The following is a 24190-nucleotide window of genomic DNA, read 5'->3' as shown; positions in this document are numbered from 1 at the left end:
GGACGTATTTCTCACTCTCACGTTTGCCCCACACCCAATCACTATCTTAATTATTTTCTATTTTAACCCTATTTCAAGGAAAAGTAGTGTATCAGCCAACGATGGCAGATGGCACCACCTTTGTCTCGTGTGGACCTCAAAGGGAGGAGTTTATCAGATGTACAAAGATGGAATGTTCGTGATACAGGGTAACGATTGGCATAAAGACCAAAAGATACCAGGTAGGTTATGTTCGAGCATGCTAAATGTCGCTTCTCGCTAGCAGCCAGCTGATCTGAAATAATGACCTGGAAATGACGTCACTGCAAAATAAAGTGTCATTAAGCATACGAAAATTAACCAGCAAAAAATAAAAACATGACAGCCATTGCAATAAAAAAATAACATAAAGGTCATGAATTATTGTGTCACTGTTATCAAACGCATATATGAGTAACGATACATTTTTCATTTAGTGGTCCGGAAATTCGCTTCCCCGTTCAACATCAACGCATTGCTTGTCTTTTTCCATACCTATAGATGATAGATGCGATGCTGAGTCTGCGTTTGTTTGAAACTACATTTGTGTTTATAACCAGGCTTAATATTGGACCACCATCTTTTCCTCGTCGTCAATTCATGCCTCCAAATGACTGTAGGCAGTTGGAGCTGGTTTTAGAACTAACGTTTTTAATTCTGCGTGCAGGTGGTGGTAGTATTTTACTTGTTGGAGCAGATAACTTCGTTGGAAAGATTAGTGGAATGAATGTATGGACAGTAGCTATGGGCCTGTCAGAGATAGCTCAACGCGCAGTAGGTTGTGGTATAGAAGGAGGTGATATTGTGGATTGGTCAACATTCAGCAACCGACAAGATGTGGTTTATCCGCCAACCTGCCTTGATGTTGGTGGTAATTATTTGGTGTATAATTTTTGTAATAAGCCTAATTCATCTTGGAGCAATAATGTTTACCCATTTCAGCGGACGACGTGTTTCTACAAAGAATCATATTCTCATGGAAATGGCACATGGTCTGGGTAAACATTGCTCGAAGACGAATTAGGTCTATTGTTTTGCTTATACATTTGTTTGTTAGTTATACTTTTCCCCCAATCTTTTATGTGTTTATCTTATTTCAGGTAAAGGATATCTTATTACACTAAACTCTACCAAGCAAACTGCAAGCGACTTAATCAGCAACGTCTTCAACAGCCCATTAGCTGATTATTCCATTAGCCTTTGTTTTTACTTCCGGTACATGGTGATTGGTCACTCAAATGCATCTCTTAAGATATACCGATCTGATCTAAAGGATCTTGATACTAATACGACTAATGAAGAACTTGTATGGGCTGTATCCTCCAAAACAAGCCTACCGTTATGGAGATTTGGGACCGTGTCGTTGAGTGCTTTACAGACATTTAAGGTAAAGGAAGCCGATCTTTAAAAAATTTTTTGTATAGCTCCCTAACATTGATCCTATCCGAAGTCCAATACGTTGGGTGCAATCACATGACTCAAAATCACTTGAGATATGAATAAAAATAAAATAATCATTATTTTTGTTGATCTAATAGAAGACAGAAGATAGAACAATAGGAGCTTACGAGAAATGCTTTGTTATCGTCAAAAATAACATGGTGGCTATGATCACAATTAATATTAACTATGCTATGGCATAACATGCATCCCCAAAAATAAATAAATATGGAGCAAGAAATTATAAGTATTCAATAAACAAGCAAACAATCACCCATCATATCGATTCAAGCCTGAATTTAGATTCAGGCGAATTGCTTCCTCACTAATAGCGAAACCAGCAATAAAATCTAGCAATAGTGGTCCACAACTCTTGCATCCTCCCACGCTTTTTATCTTGTTTGGTTTAATTATAAGGCATTGGACATGACATGATTTCTTTTTGGTTTTTCAGATCAAAGTCAGCGCAACTGTAGGTCTTGGTCAGGGTTCTTTTGGACTGGCAGGATATTTCGCAAAGCCTTGGTATTGTTCATATTTTAGCACTTACGAGATAAGAGGTAATTTGTTTACAGCAACTTTTTTGAAAATATGCCGTAACAATATTTGTAAATCTAAATTGTAATATAAATACGTTAAAAAACAGCTTTTATAAATATTAACTTTTAATTGATTGTGGGCGCATGCTTTTGACACCACAACATGCACACGCGGTTTCTATTTTTCTTTTATTCAAATTTATATATATATATTCTTATTCTTTACTTCGTGTAGGCTGCCAAGTGAAAATGACGAGTCAATCAGGGACTTTCACATCCCCTTATTTCCCTGATTTATATCCAAATAACATCCAATGCAAATGGTGGATATCCCGGCCAAATGGATACGTTATTCGCTTGAAGTTCCTTTCCTTTGAGTTACAAGACAGCCAAAGCTGTGAAGACAATTATGTTGTGGTATACGATGGTTCATCCTCCAGCTCAAAAATCCTGGGAAGATATTGCGGAGATTCGTTTCCTCTACTACTGGAATCGTCATCTAATTCGCTTCTCATAGTCTTTATGTCCGACAATGAACGCAGTTTATCTGGCTTTAAGATGTCCTACTCTTCTCACAGTATGTTTCCACTTAACCTTTCTTCCTTCTCATATATTTGTTAACATGAATTGCTACCAACAAGCTAAACACTCATGGAAATAAACTATCGCACAACACCAACGACAACAGCAGCAACAACAATAAATTTTGCATTATAAAAGACAGTAGCAATGAGCAATAACAGCATCAGTAAAACAGCAATAATAAAAATAGTAAAAAAAAATTAATTTTCACATTCAGTAAAATGCAAAGAACCAAGCTGTCGATATTTCTGTACATGTTTCTTCATCAGTCGACAAAACTTGAATTCCTGTTTTTGCATTTATTCTCAGTAAAAGAAACAGAGGATTGCAACTTTATCGAAAGTAAGGATACAACAGCTCATGTCTTCAACTTTTAGTTTTGCAGATCTCTATACTTTGGTCGACGAAATGTTTTTTTCCATTTTAGATCACGTGCCATTCTCTAGAAAATGAGATTCTTTGTTTTGAATTGTATCTATAATTATGTCCTCAGGCCTGTTAAGGCATGACGTTTTTGGCATTTTTAGTTTTGTCCACAAAACTGTGTGTTTCAGAGATATCATGATGATTCGTTTATAGTGAGATGTATAACTTGACAGTTTGGTAGCACATTTTGGCTGACTTTTAAAGCAATAAGACCGTTTTTTTTTTTTTGTTTTTTGTTTTGTTTGTTTGTTTGTTTGTTTTTTTTTTTGAAAATGGGGGACACTAACCTTTACCCTCAAAAAAGAATTAACACTCTAGGGAATGACATGTGATCTAAAATTTACGTCCAATGTAAAGAGGACTTGTTTATTTGTATCAAATTATTTGCTAATTCTGGTTACATGGCTTTGCTTTTGCTTTTTAGATTGTCCACCCAGTTGTACCTGTTCGGCTGTACTAGGAAATCCTCCACCAGTTTCGATAATCTGCAAGGGATTAACAGCGATTCCAATGAAAACTCCAGTCAACACAATTGCCATGTAAGAACGCTACATTATATTGTTAATTGGGAACTAACTATATAGGTTGTGGGCAGCCTTTATATACTGCGAGAAGAAAACAAAACGATGTGATTACCCACTATGATGGTTGACATAACAAGAAAATTGACTATCATCTTAGAAAAATATTCTATCAACCCATGGGTTTGGATCAGATATCGAAATCCATGGTCTTTGGATCTCATTAGCATAAAAGTAATTTCCCATTCTTTCCATTACACTTCACTCTCTTTTTCCCTTTTATTCTCCACTGCCTTCTGCTTTTTTTACCTGTCTTACTTGCTTACTTTACTTACTTAGCTAATCATTTCCCTAACATTTGGTGTAATTCGTAACTAACTTCCGGTGCCTCAAACCGGGTACCTCTGGCATGATATTCTAGAGCCTTACTTACTAAGCTAACAGTGAAATCGTTGATAGTTTTGAGTTGAGTACTAATTTATATAAAAGACACGAAAAAAGAAACAGAATCAATTTTTATCCAGGAGCATCTAGTTTAGCAAAGCTAGTTTAATGGAGCCCCGAAAGCCCAAGATCGAATTGGAATTGAGAAGTTGATTTTGAATAAATAAAACAAGACAAATTTTTATTCCAACGTTTGAGAATATGCAGTTAGAGGCATTGTGCCTATAGAAACAAAGCCTGCCTACTATTTACTCATGGGAGCATTGGCCTTTCTTTCATTAATTTTTACGAATCAGAGAAGCCATTTCTTAAACTCGAGCTTCGTGTTGGATCAGGGATTTCAAACGACTCGAAGCAATAAAAACACTCGGCCAACGGCCTTCATTAGTTTCTCGGTGTTTGGAACCCCTGATCCAAGACTTGCTCTCGTTTAAGAAATACTACCTATTATTAGCCATCTTCGTTTTTTTCTGCCCCCTACGACCCATAAAGCATTGTGATTCTCGGATAGCCACCATATCGTATTTGCTAAAAATGTAGTCAATTACTTTTAACAAATCTCCTGTTTTATTGATTAATATATTTCTGATTTCTACAAAAAATAGGATGATCTCAAAGAACCGCCTGTCACGGATAGAATACAGTATTTATTCCGATCTTCAATATATGTAAGTAAAATTTGAAACGTAAGCATTTTAGTACAGTCTGTCGCATGTACAGCATCCTCTCAACAGGGGTCATAGTGGTGTGTATTAGTATGTGGGTGTTGTGGGGGGGATTTTGCCATTCTCCCGCACGCGTAAGCGTTTTATCTTAAGAGCTTCCCGCCATATTCATAGCTTTGATATTTTTTTCCACAGTAGTGACTAATTAAAGAGATATATTTTTATCGCAATGGCGCGCATGTTTTTATTTTCCCTGGTCAATCTTAGCAGGCCTCGGTTTTTCAGAGACATCGTTTCAGCGTCGCTATTTCAGATAAGCTGGTTGGACAAGAGCCTAAACAACTATGAAAAACATGTGTTTTGAATCGAAAAAGAAAGGTCACCCTACTAACATTGACGCCTATTTTCTTCAGTTTGACCCCTAAATTCATAAGATATATATTTCGTTCATGCTTCTTTCATAGGGATCTTAGTCATAACTACATAATGAGTGTTACACCGTATTCGTTTACTGGACTCAAAAATATGACGACACTGTAAGTATTATTGATTCTGTTGTGATGATAATTGAAAATAAAATACCTCTTCACATCAACTAACCTTATTTAGTAGCTAATCTCTCATCCTTCGTTTTTTTACCGCTATCTTTAAAATTGATTAAAACAACCTCCACGAGGTAGTTTAGTTAAACAAGGTTTGAAACTTCTTTAGTTAGCCGTAAGTGTGGTGGGAACGGCTACTAGCTAATCTAAACACCTTTTGAACACCTTAATAGGTGTGGTGTGAACGGGGGTAATGTTTTCCAATAAACTTATATTTAATTCTCATTTTCATCCTTTTTTTTTCTTCTTTTCTTTTCTTTTGTTTACCTTTTTTCTCTTTCTTTCTCTTCTTTTCTCTCTCATCCAGTATGTATTTTAGTATCGATTTTTAATGGTTACATTTGTTTTGTTTTTTCCCCTTTGTTTTCAATTTAGACGATTGGATTTCAATTTTATCAAGGAGCTTCAGCCAAACGTATTTACTGGATCGTCAAGGCTACAGAAGCTGTAAGTTCTTTGTTTGTTTGTTAGTTTTAATTTTTTAATTTATTTTTAAATATATTTTCTTGTGTGTACATTTTCTTGCTGTTGTTTTACGGAAAATCCATATTAAATCAGCAAAGTTACAAAGAGCCTCTCAGTTGTTTGCAAAATGTATATATATATATATATATAAGAATCAATCACACTCGAGAAAAGACATCACATAATGGAGATCTCTTTAGTCGCGATCAGTTTAACGATAGAGGATCCAGGAGTGGGTTCCAGCAGGGAACCCTTCCTTGTGAAGACGATCATGTTCTTGACGCTCAGTAAAATTTAATAATGCCTTGTCGTTAAAATGAAGGAAATATGCAGGAAAAGGCGTTTGTTGAGCCCCTATCTTACAATACTGCACCCGCAACACGTTGGTCTATTTTTTTGCATAAAGGACGGCGATAGCCATGTGTCCTTTTGATTTATTTTTCTTCTTTGCATAAATGGGGAGTAAACGAACCTGTTTTTTCGGTTTTGCAAAAGTAAGGCTATGTCCTTCGCAAGGCAGTCTTGGTTTTACAGACAATAACTGCGGATTAAATCTAGAGCAGTTATCAAAAACACATTTTCTTTCTATCAGTGATTTAGGTAGTAATCTTTTAAGCACCATAAAGTACAAGTCACTGTACAATCTCCAAAATCTTCAAGTCCTGTAAGTATGCAATCGATTATTGAATTTGGTAAAAAATACGATATCCTTCTTCTTCTCATGTCATGCTACAGGACTACTGAAGCATCATTACTAGGCTTCGGTTAAGATTGCAGGAACCACCTATAGCGCGTAGCCCTATAGCTTTTGGTATCTACTGAACCATATCATTCACATCACAATAATTGTAAATTCGTTTTGTTATTGGTCGTTAACAGGAGTCTCCGATCCAATCAAATCAGCCATATCGAGAAACAAGCATTTGGATTTGTCAAGAACCTAACACATTTGTAAGTTTATTAGCTTCGATTGCGATTACGATATTGCCTTTTTTAGCAAAAAAGGATTATAATTCTCAAAATCTGTTCTAAATCTGATTTAGATATCTCCAAAACAATCTAATTGAAGCCTTACCCGATGGAGTTTTTGACAGCTTAGAAAGTCTCAAAGTTCTGTAAGTACTATTGCTTCATCAGAAATTAGACTTCTGATAGCTTGGAGCGTTTGTTTACATCATTTCAGGTCACGTGACTTTCCTTTAAGAATATGATTATTGTTTCATTTGCATCCATGTCAATGAAAAAAGATACTCAAGGGAATGACACGTGGTCTGAAATGGGCAACAAATTGTGCCTAAGCTAAAGAGGGCTATTGTAGACATATTTTCACTAATCTTGGAGTGACACTATAGCCAACATCATGCATTGGTTGGTGATTTTAAGCATAGGGATTTTCAACCAGAATGATAAACAGGAGTGGTTTAATAATGTTTGAAGACTTGTGTTTCAGGTATTTGAATAACAACAAATTGAAGAAAGTCTCAAAGAATACTTTCAGGAGCTTGCGATATCTTGAAGAACTGTAAGTGAATTGAAATCAGGGGAAAATTACGTACTAGGGGAGTGCAACTCAATCTATTTCACTGGTCCATTACACTGCTAGCTAGGCTAAAAATATTTCGCGCGCTGATTGGTGGTGGGTGTGGACGTTTTCTTTATAAGTGGTTTCTTTCTGGTGGACGTTTTCTTTATAAGATTCTGAATGTTGTTTTCTGGGACTAGCTTGATTTATTGAAACAGTAATGATGAAAAGGAAAATTATACACCGTGAAAAGATGAAAAAACTTACTGACGTTTCGGACGCTAGTGCTTCGTCGGAGTAAAAGAGAAAGAAGTGGTAGAAAGGAGTGTATATATGATAGAATAAGACAAAAGAAACCAATGAGAGCAAGGTAGGCAAGGAAACAAAAACAAACAATCAAAAGACAAAAGAAAAGGTTAGTTGAAAGTAAAGCGTTCATTAATCCCGTTGGGACTAAAGTTGAGTGCCCAATAGGTGAATAAGCCGCATTTCTTTGGTCTTGCGACAATCATTGTTGCCGTTAATCAAAGAAAGACCGAAAACAATGATTTCATCGTTTCATAAGTTTTTTCATCTTTTCACGGTGTATAATTTACCTTTTCATCATTACTGTTTAATTAGAAACACCGACGCAGCTCACACTAGTTTTTAGCTAGTTATATCTTTTGATTTATTGAAGTTAAGCTGGTTAATAGACATTTTGCCACGACATATCACGTGACCCTATTCCCCGTAAAAAGAGACGTTTCGCCAAAAGAGAACCTTAATATTAGTAAGGAGGCAAAGTTTTAGCTTATAATGTTGATTGTAGTAGAAATGTCATTAAATATAAAATAATTGAATATTTTACAAGGATTTGTATGGAAAATATGCTTTATGGCAAGCTATGCCCCACACAAATCCTAATAAAATATTATATACTTAATGTCTGGTCGCGATGGAAATAGTTAGTTTCCCCCCCCCGAGATTCTCGATGCTTCACGAGGCGAAGCTGAAAACTAAACTAACTAATTTCCCGAGGGACCATAAACTTAAAAGTGTTTTGTTACATAGCAATTGAGAAATATTGAGATCAAGTCAGTTTACGAAATAAGAGCTTTATTTAGCAAGCTAAAATGCATGAAAACTGACCATAATTTTACAAATACAACTCACATACGTTCTTCTATTTCTCTACCAAAAAGCGAGGAAAGTAGCAACATCATTTTCAGTCGTTTTTTTTTTTTTTTTTTTTTTCGTATTTTCCGAATCCTTTTTCTCAATCAAAGTCTGTAATTTTTCTGTAGAATCACTGGAAAAACTCTCTATTGTTTCGCTTCGTGCTCCATTTGTACTGAAAATTTAAGCAAAATATCTGCCCCCCGCTCTGTTGTTTTTGATTTGTACAAAATATCACGCCATTAACGATTTTTTTCAAGTTCTGGTCACGTGCACTTATTTATTTTCACGACTATTATCACGTGCAACTTATTTCCCAACCGGGAAATAAGTAGCTTATTACCCAACCGGGAAATAAGTAACTTGTTTTACTGGTCGGGATACATTTAGATTTAACTAGTGTCACGTGGTCATCTTTCAACCAATGAGAGTGTTCGCTATATCGGAAAATTTTGAAAATATAAACAATCGATTTTGTATTTAATGCCATTTCTACTATAGTCAAAATTATAAGTTGAAACTCCTTACTAATATCGAGGTGCTCTTTCGATTTCTGTTATTCATTTTAACAAAGCGTCTCTTTTTATGGAGGGTAGGGTCACGTGACCTGTTGCTGCAAAAGTCCTATTATTTTATTATGGACGATTTAACGAAATCAATGAATATATATGCATTCAACAACGAATATGTAGTAATAACAGCCCAAAATCAAGGATTTATTGAGACTCGCACTGCCGTGATTAAAATCCATTTTCACATTTTGTGTTGCTTAACGTTATTTGAAAATACACTACCATAAAGAAGCGATAAACATTAGTGAGTGGCACAGTAAGAAGAGCGTGAAATAAGCTGTTTTTAAAACGACAGTTTTCACTGTTTCAGGCCCTAGGAAATTACCCTTTTGTAATTGAGAAACATAATTATAATGCGTGGGTAGTGATCAGTATCTAAATTAGATTTTTTTATAATTATATTACACTCTACAAAATTACTTGATTCGGATTGGACGAGAGGAGTACAATTAAATCCCAAAATGCACTCTGTAGAATCCCAATTAAGTTGCTCAATTTTTTTGAGTGTATTGTAAACAAACAATCGCTCAACATATACATATACACCCAGTATCCACCAAACTTGTGACAAGACACTCAAGGGCGGATCCAGGGTTTTTTTGAAGGGGGGGTCTCAGGGGTAAATTTTGTGAGCAAAGGAATCCCAGTCGCATTTTTACCACAGGAAGCCCATTTGACCTCAGGAATGACAGAGGGGTCGCGACCCCCCCGACCCTCCCCCTGTATTCGCCCTTGACACTAAATGCTACCTCTTGGGAAGAGGAATGGCAGTAGCAGTAGCAAATTAAACCGCATATTATGTTATAGATATCTCGATAAAAATCCCATTCAAAGTATAGATGAGACGACGTTTGGTCACCTACAGAACCTACGACTCCTGTAAGTTAAGCTATATATGTGAAAAGTTGTACATATTGTTAAGATAACATAAGTAGATCACATTTTTAATAGTGGTCTCTCAAACACACCATCACTGCGTTAAATATTCTATGCATAAACGTCTCAACCAACATGGTGATTTTTACGGAGGGAAGAAAAAACAGAGAAACAGGAGAATGACTCTTATGGCAAAAGAGAGAACAACGCATCAAACAAACCCTACTTACAGGATGGGCAAGCATGGCTTGAGCAAGGGCGTTAGGGCAAAAAGTGGTGGTTTTTTAGCCGTTAGAAACTGTTTAAACTGTTACTCATCTGTTCTGTTATGTGCTGGCTTGATTTATTCAGTTTTCCCGTCTATATATACGCCAAAAATACTGTTGTGACCAACGGTCCAATCGTATGTAACGAACTACTGTATCCTATACCTGCCTCGTGACCGCTTACGTAAGCGTACGCGACGGTTAATAAGTTAATGAGTTAATTATTAACCGTCGCGTACGCTTACGTAAGCGGTCACGAGGCAGGTATAGGATACAGTAGTTCGTTACATACGATTGGACCGTTGGTCACAGCAGTATTTTTGGCGTATATATAGACGGGAAAACTGAATAAATCAAGCCAGCACATAACAGAACAGACGAGTAACAGTTTAAACAGTTTCTAACGGCTAAAAACCACCAAATTTTTGTTCTAATGTCCTTGGCTTGAGCCACCGATCGAAAGCGAGATTGGTAAGAGTTTTTGTACTTATTGACTGAGTGGGAGGGCCGGACGGGAAAATATTTGGCTCGAGGTCATGTCGTACGGACCGAGCGCAGCGAGGTCCGTACAAATGACCTCGAGCCAAATATTTTCCCGTCCGGCCTGACCCAACTCAGTCAATAAGCATTTTATCATATGACCCAATTTTTATCGTAAAAAAAGGCTGAAAAATCTCGCTAAACTTGATAAATACAGCGCGCGTAAACGAGAACCAATAGGAGAAGTCCTTTTTATTTGATTGAGAAGAAGCCATTTAACAGTCACTGTAAACACGAGGCACATTTCAAGAAGTAAAATTGTTTTTAATACATTGAAAGTTTTAAGTTGTTTTAATACACTTCGCAAATAGCTATTTGGTCAAAAGTCGGGAAAAAATAGCAGCTTGGGAACTCAAGAATGTCTATGTCAACTCTAAGTATTTTCATGGACAAATGTCAACGTTTTTGGACTTAGTTAGTCTTCTTCATCTGACTCGATCATAAAACGACGTTTCTTGGGTTTGACCAGACACGAATTAGAGATTTCTTCATGGCCTGAAAGAACAAGATTCTGAATGTTCAATACTCCAATGTTTGCTCCCCCCAAAAAAGAACCTGCAGCGGCAGTTGAACTTGTAGTCGGTTGCGCTGGGAGACATGATTGCTTGCTGCTGGCTTCGTGCTTGACGTTCTCAACACCTCTCAGTATCTTCGACATTTTTCGTTGTTGGCTCTCAGAGGCAACCGCATAACTGTCGAGGCTTTTAAGGCTCTTATGGCCACTCAATTGAGCGACAATGTTGTGTGGAACACCAGCATCCAGGAGTGTTGTGATACCAGTTTTACGTACGGAATGATTGGTAATTTTACCGGCTTTTGACTTCGTGAACTTCAAATCTTTATTTGCTTGAGACAGGAATTCGCCAATCTTGTTCTTTCCCATCGGTATGTTTAGGAACCAAACTTGATCATTTGGCATCCTTCTATGATTTATAGCAAGAAAAAAACGGACTTTCTGGACTTTTGACTTCTTCGGGACGCCTGTAAACAAACTGCTTATAGCAGGTCACAGGACATTTCTTGTCGCCGCTCTCATAAGCTCTTGGTCGGAAAGCTCTCTGGTGTTCATTTTCATCGCCGTGTCTGGTTTTAGTTTCTCTTTCTTGGAACCACTCTACATACTCTTCGCCATTTATTTCATCTTTCTTCAAAAGTACGTCTCCAAACTTCAGCTGTCTCGCTTCGTGTCGTGCTCCATGACCAAAATGCAAAGTAATCAAGAACCACATAGTACGGGAAAGGATCTCTGGATCATGGACTCCAAACTCGTTTTCATTAAAAATAGCATCAATATCTTTGCTTGTCAGAGGAGCAGTAGCATTTGGCTTGTTTCCTTTGCCCTCTTTTCTTAATTCTCGTCGTCTGGACCTCAAGGCTTGTCTGGAAAGCTTAAACTCTTCATCTTTTAAGATGTTTACTTTTGCATTTTTATCGTCGAGGTATCGCTGGATACTTCTTGAGAAGGACGACATTGTATCAGGTTCGTACAAAGTATTGTCTTTCTTTTTTGCCTTTATGTAAAAGTTGGAAAGAAGGCTGTCAGGTTGAGGCGAAGGGATATTCTCAATTTCTCTTTCTTCACCACATTCTTGTAAAAAGCGCTTCAGTACGTTCATGTCATACTTAGTTTTGTTGATTGTACTTGTTTTCTGTTGTGCTCGGATGTATTTCTGTATTTCACCGTCATTGAGCAGATTTGACTCAAAATACGTCGCTTGCTGAGCCAGTTCAGTGTCAGATATCTCGTCTGAATAGTAGAATTCGCTTTCGTCGTGTTTGCTTAAATTGTCAGTCATTTTAGCTTCTTTTTAAATCAAATTTAATGGTTACATCCGAAGAGGGCCGGACGGATTTTGAGCAGGGCCGGACGGGTTTTTCCGGCCCGCTTACGTCAACCCGTTCGGCCCCCATCACGTGACTTTTTCCAATGGTTTTATTAGAGCGCGCGAGCAGGGCCGTAGGGGTCATATGATAAAACGAATTATGAGTCAGTATAGACCACCCATGCAACTCGCTTATTTTCAAAACTATATTGCATTAGCTTTTGAACTATCCTTCTTTTTCTCTTTTTGCTTGCAACGCGTTGAGTGTAATTTCCATTTTACAATCACTGTATTACTTGCGCCATATCTTAGAGAAGAGGGTTTTTTAATCATGCATGGCTTACCACGTATGTCGGTCTTGCTCAACAGCAAACTAGATCGCTTCGTCTTCTGCTGCTATGCTTACAACTCCATAAAAGGTTTAACATGTAAATCGCCATCTTCTGCCTTCTCGAGCTGTGACAACCTGATGAAGAACAAAACACTCCAAATCTGTATCTGGATTCTTGGGATCCTTGCCTTTGTAGGAAATATCGGTGTTATTATCTGGAGGCTAATCGTGAAGGAGAGAAACCGAGTCCACTCTTTTTTACTTACAAATCTTGCGATATCTGATCTTATGATGGGAGTGTATTTACTCATGATTGCTATAAAGGATCTTGAGTGGAGAGGCGTATACTTTAAGAATGACCTTCAATGGAGATCAAGTCGTGTATGCCAGCTTGCAGGAGCACTCTCTGTCATTTCCAGTGAAGTTTCCGTCCTTATATTAACAACCATAACCGCGGACAGATACGCAACTATTGTATTTGCTTTCAAATTCAAAAGACTTAAAATGAAATCTGCTGCGCTTGTTGTAACTTTGATATGGATCTTTGGTTTTGTGATAGCATTATTCCCCATGTTGTACAGTGACTACTTTTATGATTATGATGGGCAAGTGGGCTTTTATGGAAGGTCAGGCGTATGTCTTCCTCTACAGCTCTCTCATGAACGATTTCCTGGCTGGGAATACTCTGTAGCTATCTTCATTGGTTTGAACTTTATTGCATTTAGTTTCATTTTAGTTGCATATATCATAATGTTTTGGAAAGTCCGAAGCTCTAGTCGTTCTGTTCGATCAACTCAAATGAACACTGAGTCTGCATTAGCAAGAAAAATGGCGTTCATTATCTTGACTGACTTCTGTTGCTGGATGCCAATTATTATCATTGGAGTGTTGTCACTGCTAGGGAAATTTCCAGACCCAGAAAAACTTGCTTATGTGTGGATTGCGGTGTTTGTTTTACCAGTGAATTCATCGATTAACCCTGTTTTGTACACGTTTTCGAATTGCTCTTTAAGTAACAAAAAGGAATCTATCATAACTTCGATCAAACGCCGTTTTACTCATGCTGTGTCGCAAGGTACGTTTGGTTTGTGAAAGGCCTTTTTATGCACATTATTCTCAAAATAAAGTTGTTAGTATATAGTGATTGATGCAGTAGGGGGCATATTGTCTTGTATAAATCCCTCGCCTCCGCCATCGCCTCTAATCGATCACCAACCCACCAACCCACCAACCCACCAACCCACCAACCCACCAACCCACCAACCCACCAACCCACCAACCCACCAACCCACCAACCCACCAATTAAGCAATATTCAGCACTATTTTGTACATTTATTTATTCCTTTATTCTAATAATATTTTCGTGATAGGCACAGGTTTATCAGATGTTAGTCATATCCCAATGACGAACCATCCATCAGGTATTGTTCAGGATACTTCGATTGCCACAACTGTGACCCTTGCATCCCACGGTCCAGGCACTCTTAAAGGATCATCTAGAAAACCCAAAATCAACCTTGTGAAGACAAACTTTTTTAAAGGGGAATTCTCGCACTCAGTTGTAAGTATTCAAAGTGGTTTTCGTCTAAAAAAATATAATGAACTATATTTCTAACATAATGAATTATTTTGCTCTATTATCCCTCATATGGATTTGGTTGCAAACATAAAAAAGACAATACACCTCGTTGTACGAATTCGAACAAATGCAGCTGAGCTTACAGGTAATTAAGGTGTCGAGTACTTCTTTTAAAGATCTTTTATCGAAGTTTTAAAGAAGAAAACGAAGAAACGACGTTCTTACTCAAACACTTTTGTAATAACGAGAGAGCTGAATGGAATCGTGAAGTTGAGGTCATCGAGAGACTAAGAAAAGATGGCGGTCACCCTAATATAATGAAACATTTATGGTATTCACCAGGTAATGTATATTAAGTCAAAAAAAGATTCAAAATAATAGTAAAACGTAAAGTAACAAGGGCGGATCCAGGGGGGGGGGGGGCTAATTGAGTTTATGGGTGGAAAACAATATTAAAAAAATGTAAAAAAGCATCGCTTTTTCTGCTGAAGGTGGAGGGGGGCCTCAGCCCCCCCTTTGCCCCCCCCCCCCCCCCCTGGATCCGCCCTTTAGTAATACTGAAATGATATAATAACGTGTAGGCTGACTAAAGTTTAAAAAAGGCTTATTGCGTAACAATCTAGTTCTCTGTAACCTAAGCAAGCCTGTAAATACTCCACCAAAATGTTGATATGTTTTGAGCTTCCTTCGTTTCACTTTATCAAAGTGCAGTTTTTGTTCTTTTTTCTTTCCCCCCTTTTATTTCAGTCCAAGAAGCTCCAGTCTTGATAGACCTCACGAACCTCGAGTCTGTGCAGGGGCAAGGATTGTAAGTTTGTATAAAAAGTTTGTCAATATCAAATAGAGCATTGCACTATTACGGTGATGGCAGCCATGACAGGAGGCAGGAAAAATAGACCGATCCTTGAGCGCAACGCTTGCTTGTCTACGCAAACATTAGGTAGTTTTCCAAATGACAACAAACTTGAATTCATAAGATTTTTCATTAGTTGTCGATTTTTTTCTTGATGTACTTTTAGAATGTTTTGATTCTAAGACAGATAATTACAGTTCTCAGCAATGTGTGCCTGTTCAGTGCTGTATATCAAAAACACATTTTAGCTTGTCTGAAGTAGCAGCAGTAACTAGGGAAGTAGAACAGTAAATGTGGGATCGTTGTATTGAGTTGTATTGTCTAATGTGGTTTACATGAGAAAGTACTCAGTTTCCCAGGGAAAAAGGACTATTAATGTACTTCATTTCATAACTGACATCACCTGATGGTGCAAAGACTCTATACTTAGATATAACTCTCTTAATTAATCTATTGGTGTTTTCGCCTTATATTAAGCTATTCTAGTATTACCTCCTATACAAGCTCACCTACTATCGTTTAAAAACTCAAAGTGCATACTCAAGATACAATATGGCAATAATTGATCATGTTATCTGTCAATGCAGGGGTCTTTATAGGGTCATAAACGACAAATAATTAGAGTGTACTCATTGGTTAGGAAAGTGGGTCGGCAAAATCAATTGTGCGAAGAGTTGTTTTCTTGTTAAAATGTTACAGTTTGATTTGCTACGAATTGGTATCCTGTACTACTCTTGATGAATATATCAGTAAACCAGAAGCTGCTCTTGTTACTCAAATCGTACTCGCCATCGCAACAGACGTCATCAATGCACTCTCATACCTTGAACGGTGTGACCTGAGGCATAATCACGTGACAGCTACAAATATATTGGTCAAAGAGTCCGTCATGGTAAGAAATTGTCAAGGGTTAATTTACTCTTGGTATATATTTGACATTTATTCCACTCACTCTCGTCGTAAATGAACTCATAGCTAACGAGGCCTCATAGATCACACTAGATTACGAGAAATTACCGCTTTTTTGAATAATCTATAAGAAAGATATTTCAAAAAACGTGTCGATAACTGCACGAATGGAATTGAACCATGTTTTGGTTTCGTAAACTGAGCAATCTTGCAGTCTAACGGAGCTGTTAAATTGCTTTAAACAAGTAATTAGCTCTCATTTAGCCATGCTTTAGTTATGTATGTATTTGTTAAATTTAGAAATGCTTTTCAGGTGTTCTAGAAACAAGCAATTTTTTATTTTTATTAATTCAAAAATATATGTTTTGTTTTATATGTTGTTATTAGGATTTTGTTCGTTCGTCTTCAATGTTTTCGCTATTTTCTTTTCGCGAGAAAAGTAGAAACGTCCGGTATATTAAAGTTAATAAACGGACTAGCCTTTCTTACTGCCGACTACTTTTAAGCCATTATTAGTTCCCTCGTCCCGCGTGCTTTTTGGCGTTTTTAGTGCATTGGTATTTTCTCAGAAAGTTGAGCAAATCGGTTGGCGACCATTTTGAATTTTTCTACTTATGCTATATGAACTGATAGTTATAGGGTAGCCAATCAGAACGCGCCATTACTCTTATACTTATTTTCAAGAGAGTGAAACCTATTTTGAAATATAAGTCAAACGTTCTACCCTAGGTAGAGAGGTAAATTGTTTTTATAGCATAGAATGAATAGCCTCTTTTGGGAAGATTGCCCACAGGTAATCATCTGTATTTTAAAACAAATGTGTCGCAGTAGATAATTTTATCACGGTAAATACGAAAGACAATAGACTGACGTTTCGGACGTTAGTCCTTCGTCGGAATCAATCAAATATATTGTGTTTCAAAACAATATACTTCTAAAGATTTTACAAAGCTATGAAATATATTAAGTAAATTTTTTGCACTATAAATAAATATATGTTTTTACCTAGGTTCCTTCGCTACAGGCAGTTTTGGGTGGATTTGGTCATGGAACCTTCGTCAATTCACACAAGAAAACAACCGCACAAGAAGAAGATAAACCAAATACTGATATCGTACAATACGGGGTACTGGTGGAGCAGCTACTAAATCTTTCCCCTAATGCTGATCCAGATCATCAGGTAAAGGTTCATTTGTGCCCATGCGTTTTAATAGAGGGCGCAATCAGTAAAGAGGTGCTGCGACTTCAAGATGACAGCGTGAACATGTTCCTTTTAGATGCGCGCGCATATGAATTCCATTGGTTTTCGTCCTCGTCAATAACATGCGCGCTCTACCAGAATATGAAATGCCACTAGTATAGTGGTCAACTGATATTTTTTTCTCCCTCTTCAAAAAGGAACTCGTCCTAGCCTTCTTCAATTCTAATAAAATCCTTCGGCAACTTCGTCATCTGGGTATTAAGAGATCTCCTTAGCTTGGACGTAATGTTTTGCTCTTTTCATATTACGTGTCATTACCCTGAGTATTATTTCTTCGTTTGGATTCAAATGAAACAAAGAATTATATTCCCAAAGGAATGACTCAGGGTCGGAAATAGTCAATAAGAGGCCCAAACTGAAGAGATCTATATGGGCCCGGACTCATTTTTACTTCATTTTTACTAGAATTAATTTAAATTTGCTTTTTTGCTTTAAATGTAACACCTCATGTCGGTTTCTGTTTTCTATGAGTCAATAGATAGTCGATGTGGCGCGTAGCGCCGAATCGACTATTTGACTCGGCATATTGTAAAACATTGACTGGTCCAGTCCAGTCCAGTCCAGTCCAGTCCAGTCCAGTCCAGTCCAGTCTAGTCCAGTCCAGTCCAGTCCAGTCCAGTCCAGTCCAGTCCAGTCCAGTCCAGTCCAGTCAACGCTTTACAATATGCCATTTGACTCAAACAAAGAAAACGAGAACGAGTAGTATAATTGTTTTAGCATAAACCTACTAGCTAATAATATAGTATCGAAAACAAGGAATGACTATAAAAACTTTACTAAACAAAGCGATGTTCAACCGGCGGCACTGTTTTCATTAATTCATCTTATCTTTGCGCACTCGACTCGATGTCTTGCTATATTTCTATAGCTTTTTGTTTCTATCATTACTCTCAAAACTCTCTTTCCAAGAATTTTCCCCTTTTTATTAGTTCTTGGGATAATTAATGAGTGATAAACTAAACGGATTTATTTTAATACAAATATTTTGTTGTCAGATTATTCAAAGCCGTGCCATGTTTACAATTCGCTTAAGATTCTTGTCAGTTAACTTGGACTTTTTTTATTGTTTCGTCTGTTCTTACCGTTTAAAATTATTCTTGAATACACGTAAATAAGCTGCGGTTTTTCGGATTTTTTCCCCTAATATTCTTTGAGGAATTGTTTTAAATCCATCGTTATGTCAGTATTCAGTTGTTTGTCCGTAGTAGGTTTGCACATGAAAATCTCAATGAAATCTGACGGCCGCTTTAAGTGAAAAGTTCGGCTACAAGCAGTTACTACGTTAGCCAATCAGATTGCAGGATTGTGATAGTATGCTAGTAAGTTTATGCTAAGCCTCAGTAGTGGCTCAATTTCCAGCAGTTGTAACGGTAATTGGTGGCGTAAGGGTGAGAGCCATCTCGGGTTCAAGTCCCGCCGTGACTGGTGTAGTGTTTGTGTAGAGTTGTTTTATCTTTCTCTCCTGTGCTTTGAGAGTTTTTCTCCTGGTTCTCCGGTTTTCCTTCCCCCAAAAGAATCAACTCGTAAATTTCAATTCGATAAAGGTTTGATAGCCAATATCTATTAAGTGTTCACCCTCGTAAAAACAGGGAACCCCCAACCAACCTTCCCCAACCCCTTCACTTTAAGAAAAACATTCACAAAGATAAATATAGCCAAAACATGCCAAATTTTAAAATAGATTTTAAAACATATTGATATATATATTTATTTATTTTCTCACAAAGATTAAAGAAATTTCTACAAAATGTCAAGAAGAATCGAAACTTTTGACTGCGGCAGTCGTGCGCAATATGATAGAAGAGGTCTGGGATGGAACCGGAACTTGGGACACTCTTCTGTGAAGTGCCACGTGATTATGTACTACTGTTTGTATTGCATTGATCTAGATAACTGTCACGACCTGATGGAAATCGGGCAATACACTAACGTCATTCAAATAAATAAATAAATAACTATAAGTAAGCAATATACGAAATGAGAATATACCAACTTGTGTACTTCCTAAGAACACGCGCGCTCATTGGTTAATTGGAGGTGAATATTATACGATATTCACCTCTGCACTGGCGGAATATTGAGTCGGCAACAAAATGGCATCTGCGGCAATCGTTTTGCTACAATTTCGGATGAGGAAATTGAAAAAAATGAAAGTAAATGCCATTCCTATCAATACTAAAAAGGTAACGAAATACGGCCTAAAAGTTTTGCTAAAAGTTTTGCTAAACGTTTTGCGTGAATTTGTCATGCAAACCAAAAGTTTCTGTTTTTTTGTTTTTATTGAATTATATATTGTATATAAAAATAAGTAACTCTGTAAACAAGTTGGTATATGATTTCGCCCCAGGCTTATTCGCTTCAGGCTCAGTGAATATGGAGAATATTTACCTCGCCGCTCGCAGACTCGCGTCTCGGTAAATATCTCCTAATATTCACTTCGCCTACGGCGAATAATTGCTAACCATTAAAATAAGCCTATGAAACAAAAATATCTGCTTTAAATAAGAAAATAATTAATAAAAGTTACTTAATTTTACTTAAAAATGGAACTTTCGGTCGCAGTCTCGTATTTTTCTTAAATTTTGAACTTTTTAAGACGTTGTTCATCACCAATAATAGGACAGTCAAAGGAAAATGTTTGACCAATTTGTTAAATAGCGCACTAGCTAATCAAAATGCGCTTGTAAACTTCTTTGAAGAAGACCCTTGATCAGGGACCAAAGTGTCTACTTTTAAGAATAAAGATGTCGCAGTCAAAACAAGTTTCAGGAGTAAGTTTTGCTTTCCATTTGCTCTTAGTTCTTCTATGTGCTGAAACATTATTTTAATAAACATAATAAAGAAATTACACTGCAATATAGTGAGATTTTTTTAGACCATGAAATAGTTGATTAACTAATGGGTACAATATCAAAATGTATCCTTTGTTGGCTTGCCTTCTGCCGTGGCTTATCTTGGATAACGACCTGATCTTGGACGTAAGACCTGCGTGATCTGACCTGGCGCGCCCTCTACTGTTACTGTGTGCTGTGTTCTTGTTGGTAAAGGGTGAGTACGAAACTACCAAACATTTTTTTTATTAATATAATTTTATTCAGGATATTTCTCGATGGAGAGCAGTCATTATACCAGTGCAGGGAAAAAAAAAAGATTGTCTATACTAATTGTTTTTTTATATCGACAAATAATTAATGTCACTCAACCAGAATATTCTCAATTTTGTTATATGCATGGAGGTATATGTATTATACCATTTGATAGTTTCGTCACTTTATATGGACGCATTGATGAAAGGAAGGAAGGATGAGATTGGATGGATGGATGGATGGATGGATGGATGAAAGGAAGGAAGGAAGGAAGAGATTGGATGGATGGATGGATGGATGGATGAAAGGAAGGAAGGAAGAGATTGGATGGATGGATGGATGGATGGATGGATGGATGGATGGATGGATGGATGGATGGATGGATGGATGGATGGAAAGAATGGAATCGACGGATAGATTGATAGAAAGCATGGGATATGCATATTCATGCTAGTCATGTAGCCTCCATTGAGAACATTATTTTTTGTAAATTACTATATAGGAGTCACCCTATCAAGAGAACAAAATATCTTTATTCCTTTTCTACCTCGGATTAAATCGTCCTTATCTTTTTTTTTTTTTTTTTTTTTCATTCGTACTTTTTAAATTTTTGAACTTGCAAATGTAGTTTTCTTTGAGTTACCAAATATTTCATTCTATTGTTTCTCGCTTATCTAGGAGCAGCACCTTTGGCAAACGGACTGGTGAGATGGCATGTTTGACAAAGAAGAAATCATTTTAAAAAAATTTCAAACAAACACCAAGTATTCATTATGTATACGAAGAGAAGAAAAAGGAAGGAAAGAAAAACGTTAGGAATACAAAGAAAAGATGGGAAGGGAAGGGACGAATACAAGAAAGGAAGAGGAGTGGAAATGGGATCAAACGGAGAGGATCTTGAGGAGAGGAGCAGTATGAAGAGAGAAGAAAAAACGAGTTTTAAACTTTGATATCAAAAGCTTTTGCAAAGTCTAAGAAGATACCACAGGTTATTTCTTTTTTAGGTATTACCCTTCAACCTTTAATACTTGTTTAGCTTATTTCATTACTTTCGTGCTAATTTTCGAAGCTTAGATATAGTCAAATTTAAGTCATTTTGAATTTTAGGCCTTATCATTTAACTATTAACCACGGATAAACGATGGTTGCACACGAAGAGATTTTGCACGATTCGGTTACTTCCATATCTCAGAAAACTTCCTACCAAGCGTCTTTACTAGAACTACACCACTTTTGGAGAACGACCAAAACCATTTTGACCATTTTAGCTTTTCGCTAAATCCATTGATGCACATGAAATATTTGTGCCTTCAAGTAACAGACACAAAATAATAAAATAACAACAATTGGTAATTTTCCAAACTAGAAAATATATTTTAAAATTGACGAAAGTTTTAAGGAAATTAAGTTTAACGTGTATGAGAAACACAGCGTTGAATTTTATAAAACACTCGTCGTTTTCTTGGCAACAGTACATTTGCAATTTGGTGAGCAAATGGTTGGTGTTTTTGTGCTTCCCATATAATGACTTACCCACCAAATTTAAAGGGTGGTCAAAAAAATTCATTTTCCACCTTGCTCGACTTTAACAGAGACCTGCTCTTAAATGCTTTGAATGCGCCACAGAACCAGCGTTATTACAAATTTTCTCATTTTGATTATCGCTTTTAGATGAGGCGCGAGGAAGATTGGTAACTGGCCGGTAACATTTAATATGCACCCTCGGTGTATATTTGCTTTTATTGGTTATCCAAGTATTATTGCATATTCTTGTTGTGCTTGCACACGATATTGACTGACATTTTACGTTATAATCATGTCATGCATAAGTTTATATTTTTAACTTAATGGTTTTAACTCTTACACTTGTATCCTGGACTGTTGTATACCGATAGCTATTCGTATTCATTCATCTTCCTGAAAGCTAGAATCCTTTTAAATATGGCTCCCCTCTTGGAACCCTCAAGTATCCAGTAAAATAAAAGAAGATTATTGTTACAAAGTCATTTATACAATCAAAGAAAAAGCATATATGTATGCTTGCATATTTTCTCTCTCTTAAGGTGATGCCGCCAACCGGTTAGCACAGTTAAAAAGAGCATCGGTCTGTTGTGCGGGAGGTCGTGATTCAAGCCTCGGCCGGACGAACACTCAGGGTCTTAAAATAACTGAGGAGAAGGTGCTGCCTTTGTAATTCTCGGACAAGGACTTAAAACCGTAGGCACTGTCTCCCAACCCTTCCTAACCTACAGTAAAATGGGCGACACAAAAGAACCTGTTGCAATATTCGTATAAGAGTAGTCTGTGATTGTCACCCGGTTCAAAAGACTATCCCAATTTGGGGGCAATACACTAATCTACTAACAAATCACTCATGATTGTAAGCTGCACGGCTGCTAATAGCGCCTTAACATGCACAAGGGCGGATCCAGCCTAAATTTTAGGAGGGGGGGGGGGGGGGGGGGGCTAATTCAGTTTAAGGGGGCGTAACTCTCTTGAATGCAAATTATAGCAAGGATCACCAGCAGTAGCCCAAAAGTTCTCATATTACTGCAGCTATATCAAATTCAGATGAACATTGGAGTTCTGTAGAAAATAACACGCGTAAACGTCACGTAAATATGCCCCCCTAACGTGACTCAGACAAGTGAGTGGTGATAACTAGTAGAGTACTACCGTGACTCAATTTATCCACGAGTTCCTACTGTTTGACTCAGACAAGTGTCACATACATTCTCTATAAATGACAGGCTGTTTCCCTTCAACCTTTGCTCATAAATAGCGAAATTGTTGATCTGATGTCGCTGATTAAGAGCAGCCTCTGTAAAAGCAGCATACTGCATCTCGGGTCAAAAACCAGTTTTCCTTCAAACTTTCACCACAAAAAGGTATTGACTATAGTAACTAAGGAATAAACTAATAGAGGAGGCTCAAGGACTTAAAAGGGTCGAAACAACTATTTGAAGAAAAACTTAGTGAGATAGAAAATGCACTATTAAAGAAGGGTGATAAAGCGTCGGTTAAAAAGATAAGAAGAGCTGCTAAGAGCCGTGCTGAATCATAGATTGAAGAAAATCGCGTTATACGAAGGAAGCTTAGTGCAGAAAGATCATCTGAAATGGAAGAAGATGAAGAACAGCTTTTCCTTAAATTCAAGAAAGGGCATAGAGGACATATCAACGTCAGAGGAAGAAGGCATGGAACCGTAATGTTCTTACATCACCGACTCCAAACGCATGCCGACGATTGGGAATCGCAGAAAATATACCAAAGGCAAAAAGAGGCAATTTCCTTGTTTTGCCCTTACAAATTTTTTTGCGCATAGAAGAAAAAGCATGAAATTCAAACAGTTTAGCCATTTTCCTTTTATATACTAAAAAATTCTATAAAAAATTCTATCCAAAACTTTTTTCACAAAACATACTGTTTCCCTCGTTCCCATGCAATAAGTGTTAATTGTAGCTTGCTTAAATTGGTAAAAAAAAAGTTTAAAAAGTTTCATTAACAAAATTCTAAACTAAGCAAACTAGATAGAATTAAATACAGAACATACAGAGAAATATATTATTTTGTAAATGTTGTTGTAAAGAGTTCAGTTTCAATGTAAGCATATTAAGCATAATTTTTTGCAAGTAGTATTTAATATTGCATATTAACATATACCAACTTGTGTACTTCCTAAGAACGCGCGCGCTCATTGGTTAAATGGAG

The 24190-nt window shown here is 37.0% G+C and overlaps 3 protein-coding genes across 3 annotated transcripts in view; all 3 read left to right on the top strand.

Annotated features, from left to right (window-relative positions):
- The window catches only part of LOC116295583 (uncharacterized), a 38021-nt gene extending 23720 nt beyond the window's left edge, over positions 1 to 14301 (top strand). Inside the window, exons 21-36 of the mRNA XM_089040256.1 lie at positions 79 to 221; positions 686 to 889; positions 1119 to 1405; positions 1913 to 2018; positions 2233 to 2574; positions 2889 to 2921; positions 3430 to 3544; positions 4576 to 4638; positions 5100 to 5171; positions 5613 to 5684; positions 6295 to 6366; positions 6582 to 6653; positions 6746 to 6817; positions 7153 to 7224; positions 9762 to 9833; positions 14162 to 14301. Coding sequence (XP_088896382.1) covers positions 79 to 221; positions 686 to 889; positions 1119 to 1405; positions 1913 to 2018; positions 2233 to 2574; positions 2889 to 2921; positions 3430 to 3544; positions 4576 to 4638; positions 5100 to 5171; positions 5613 to 5684; positions 6295 to 6366; positions 6582 to 6653; positions 6746 to 6817; positions 7153 to 7224; positions 9762 to 9833; positions 14162 to 14183 — 1819 coding nt within the window. The 3' untranslated portion in view covers positions 14184 to 14301. The remainder of the gene's footprint in view (positions 1 to 78; positions 222 to 685; positions 890 to 1118; positions 1406 to 1912; positions 2019 to 2232; positions 2575 to 2888; positions 2922 to 3429; positions 3545 to 4575; positions 4639 to 5099; positions 5172 to 5612; positions 5685 to 6294; positions 6367 to 6581; positions 6654 to 6745; positions 6818 to 7152; positions 7225 to 9761; positions 9834 to 14161) is intronic.
- Positions 12486 to 13994, top strand: LOC148905294 (G protein-coupled receptor GRL101-like). Its single transcript, XM_089040475.1, has one exon. It carries the CDS (start codon positions 12605 to 12607, stop codon positions 13880 to 13882), a length of 1278 nt encoding a protein of 425 aa, XP_088896601.1. The 5' UTR covers positions 12486 to 12604; the 3' UTR covers positions 13883 to 13994.
- A 153-nt stretch (positions 14302 to 14454) lies between the features above and the next one.
- LOC116295584 (uncharacterized) lies at positions 14455 to 20249 on the top strand. Its single transcript, XM_031703436.2, has 5 exons — positions 14455 to 14712; positions 15118 to 15178; positions 15923 to 16115; positions 17142 to 17312; positions 19121 to 20249. The coding sequence occupies exons 1-5, from the start codon at positions 14688 to 14690 to the stop codon at positions 19235 to 19237; spliced, it is 567 nt and encodes a 188-aa protein (XP_031559296.1). The 5' UTR covers positions 14455 to 14687; the 3' UTR covers positions 19238 to 20249.
- The last annotated feature ends 3941 nt before the right edge of the window (positions 20250 to 24190 follow it).

This window comes from Actinia tenebrosa, unplaced genomic scaffold, assembly GCF_029948245.1.
Source record: "Actinia tenebrosa isolate PJP-AT-01 unplaced genomic scaffold, QUT_ActTen_1.0 PGA_scaffold7__59_contigs__length_16204524, whole genome shotgun sequence".
Classification (NCBI taxonomy): domain Eukaryota; kingdom Metazoa; phylum Cnidaria; class Anthozoa; order Actiniaria; family Actiniidae; genus Actinia; species Actinia tenebrosa.
The sequence above is the reverse complement of the archived record's forward strand: the minus strand, read 5'-3'. Positions and strand labels throughout refer to the sequence as shown.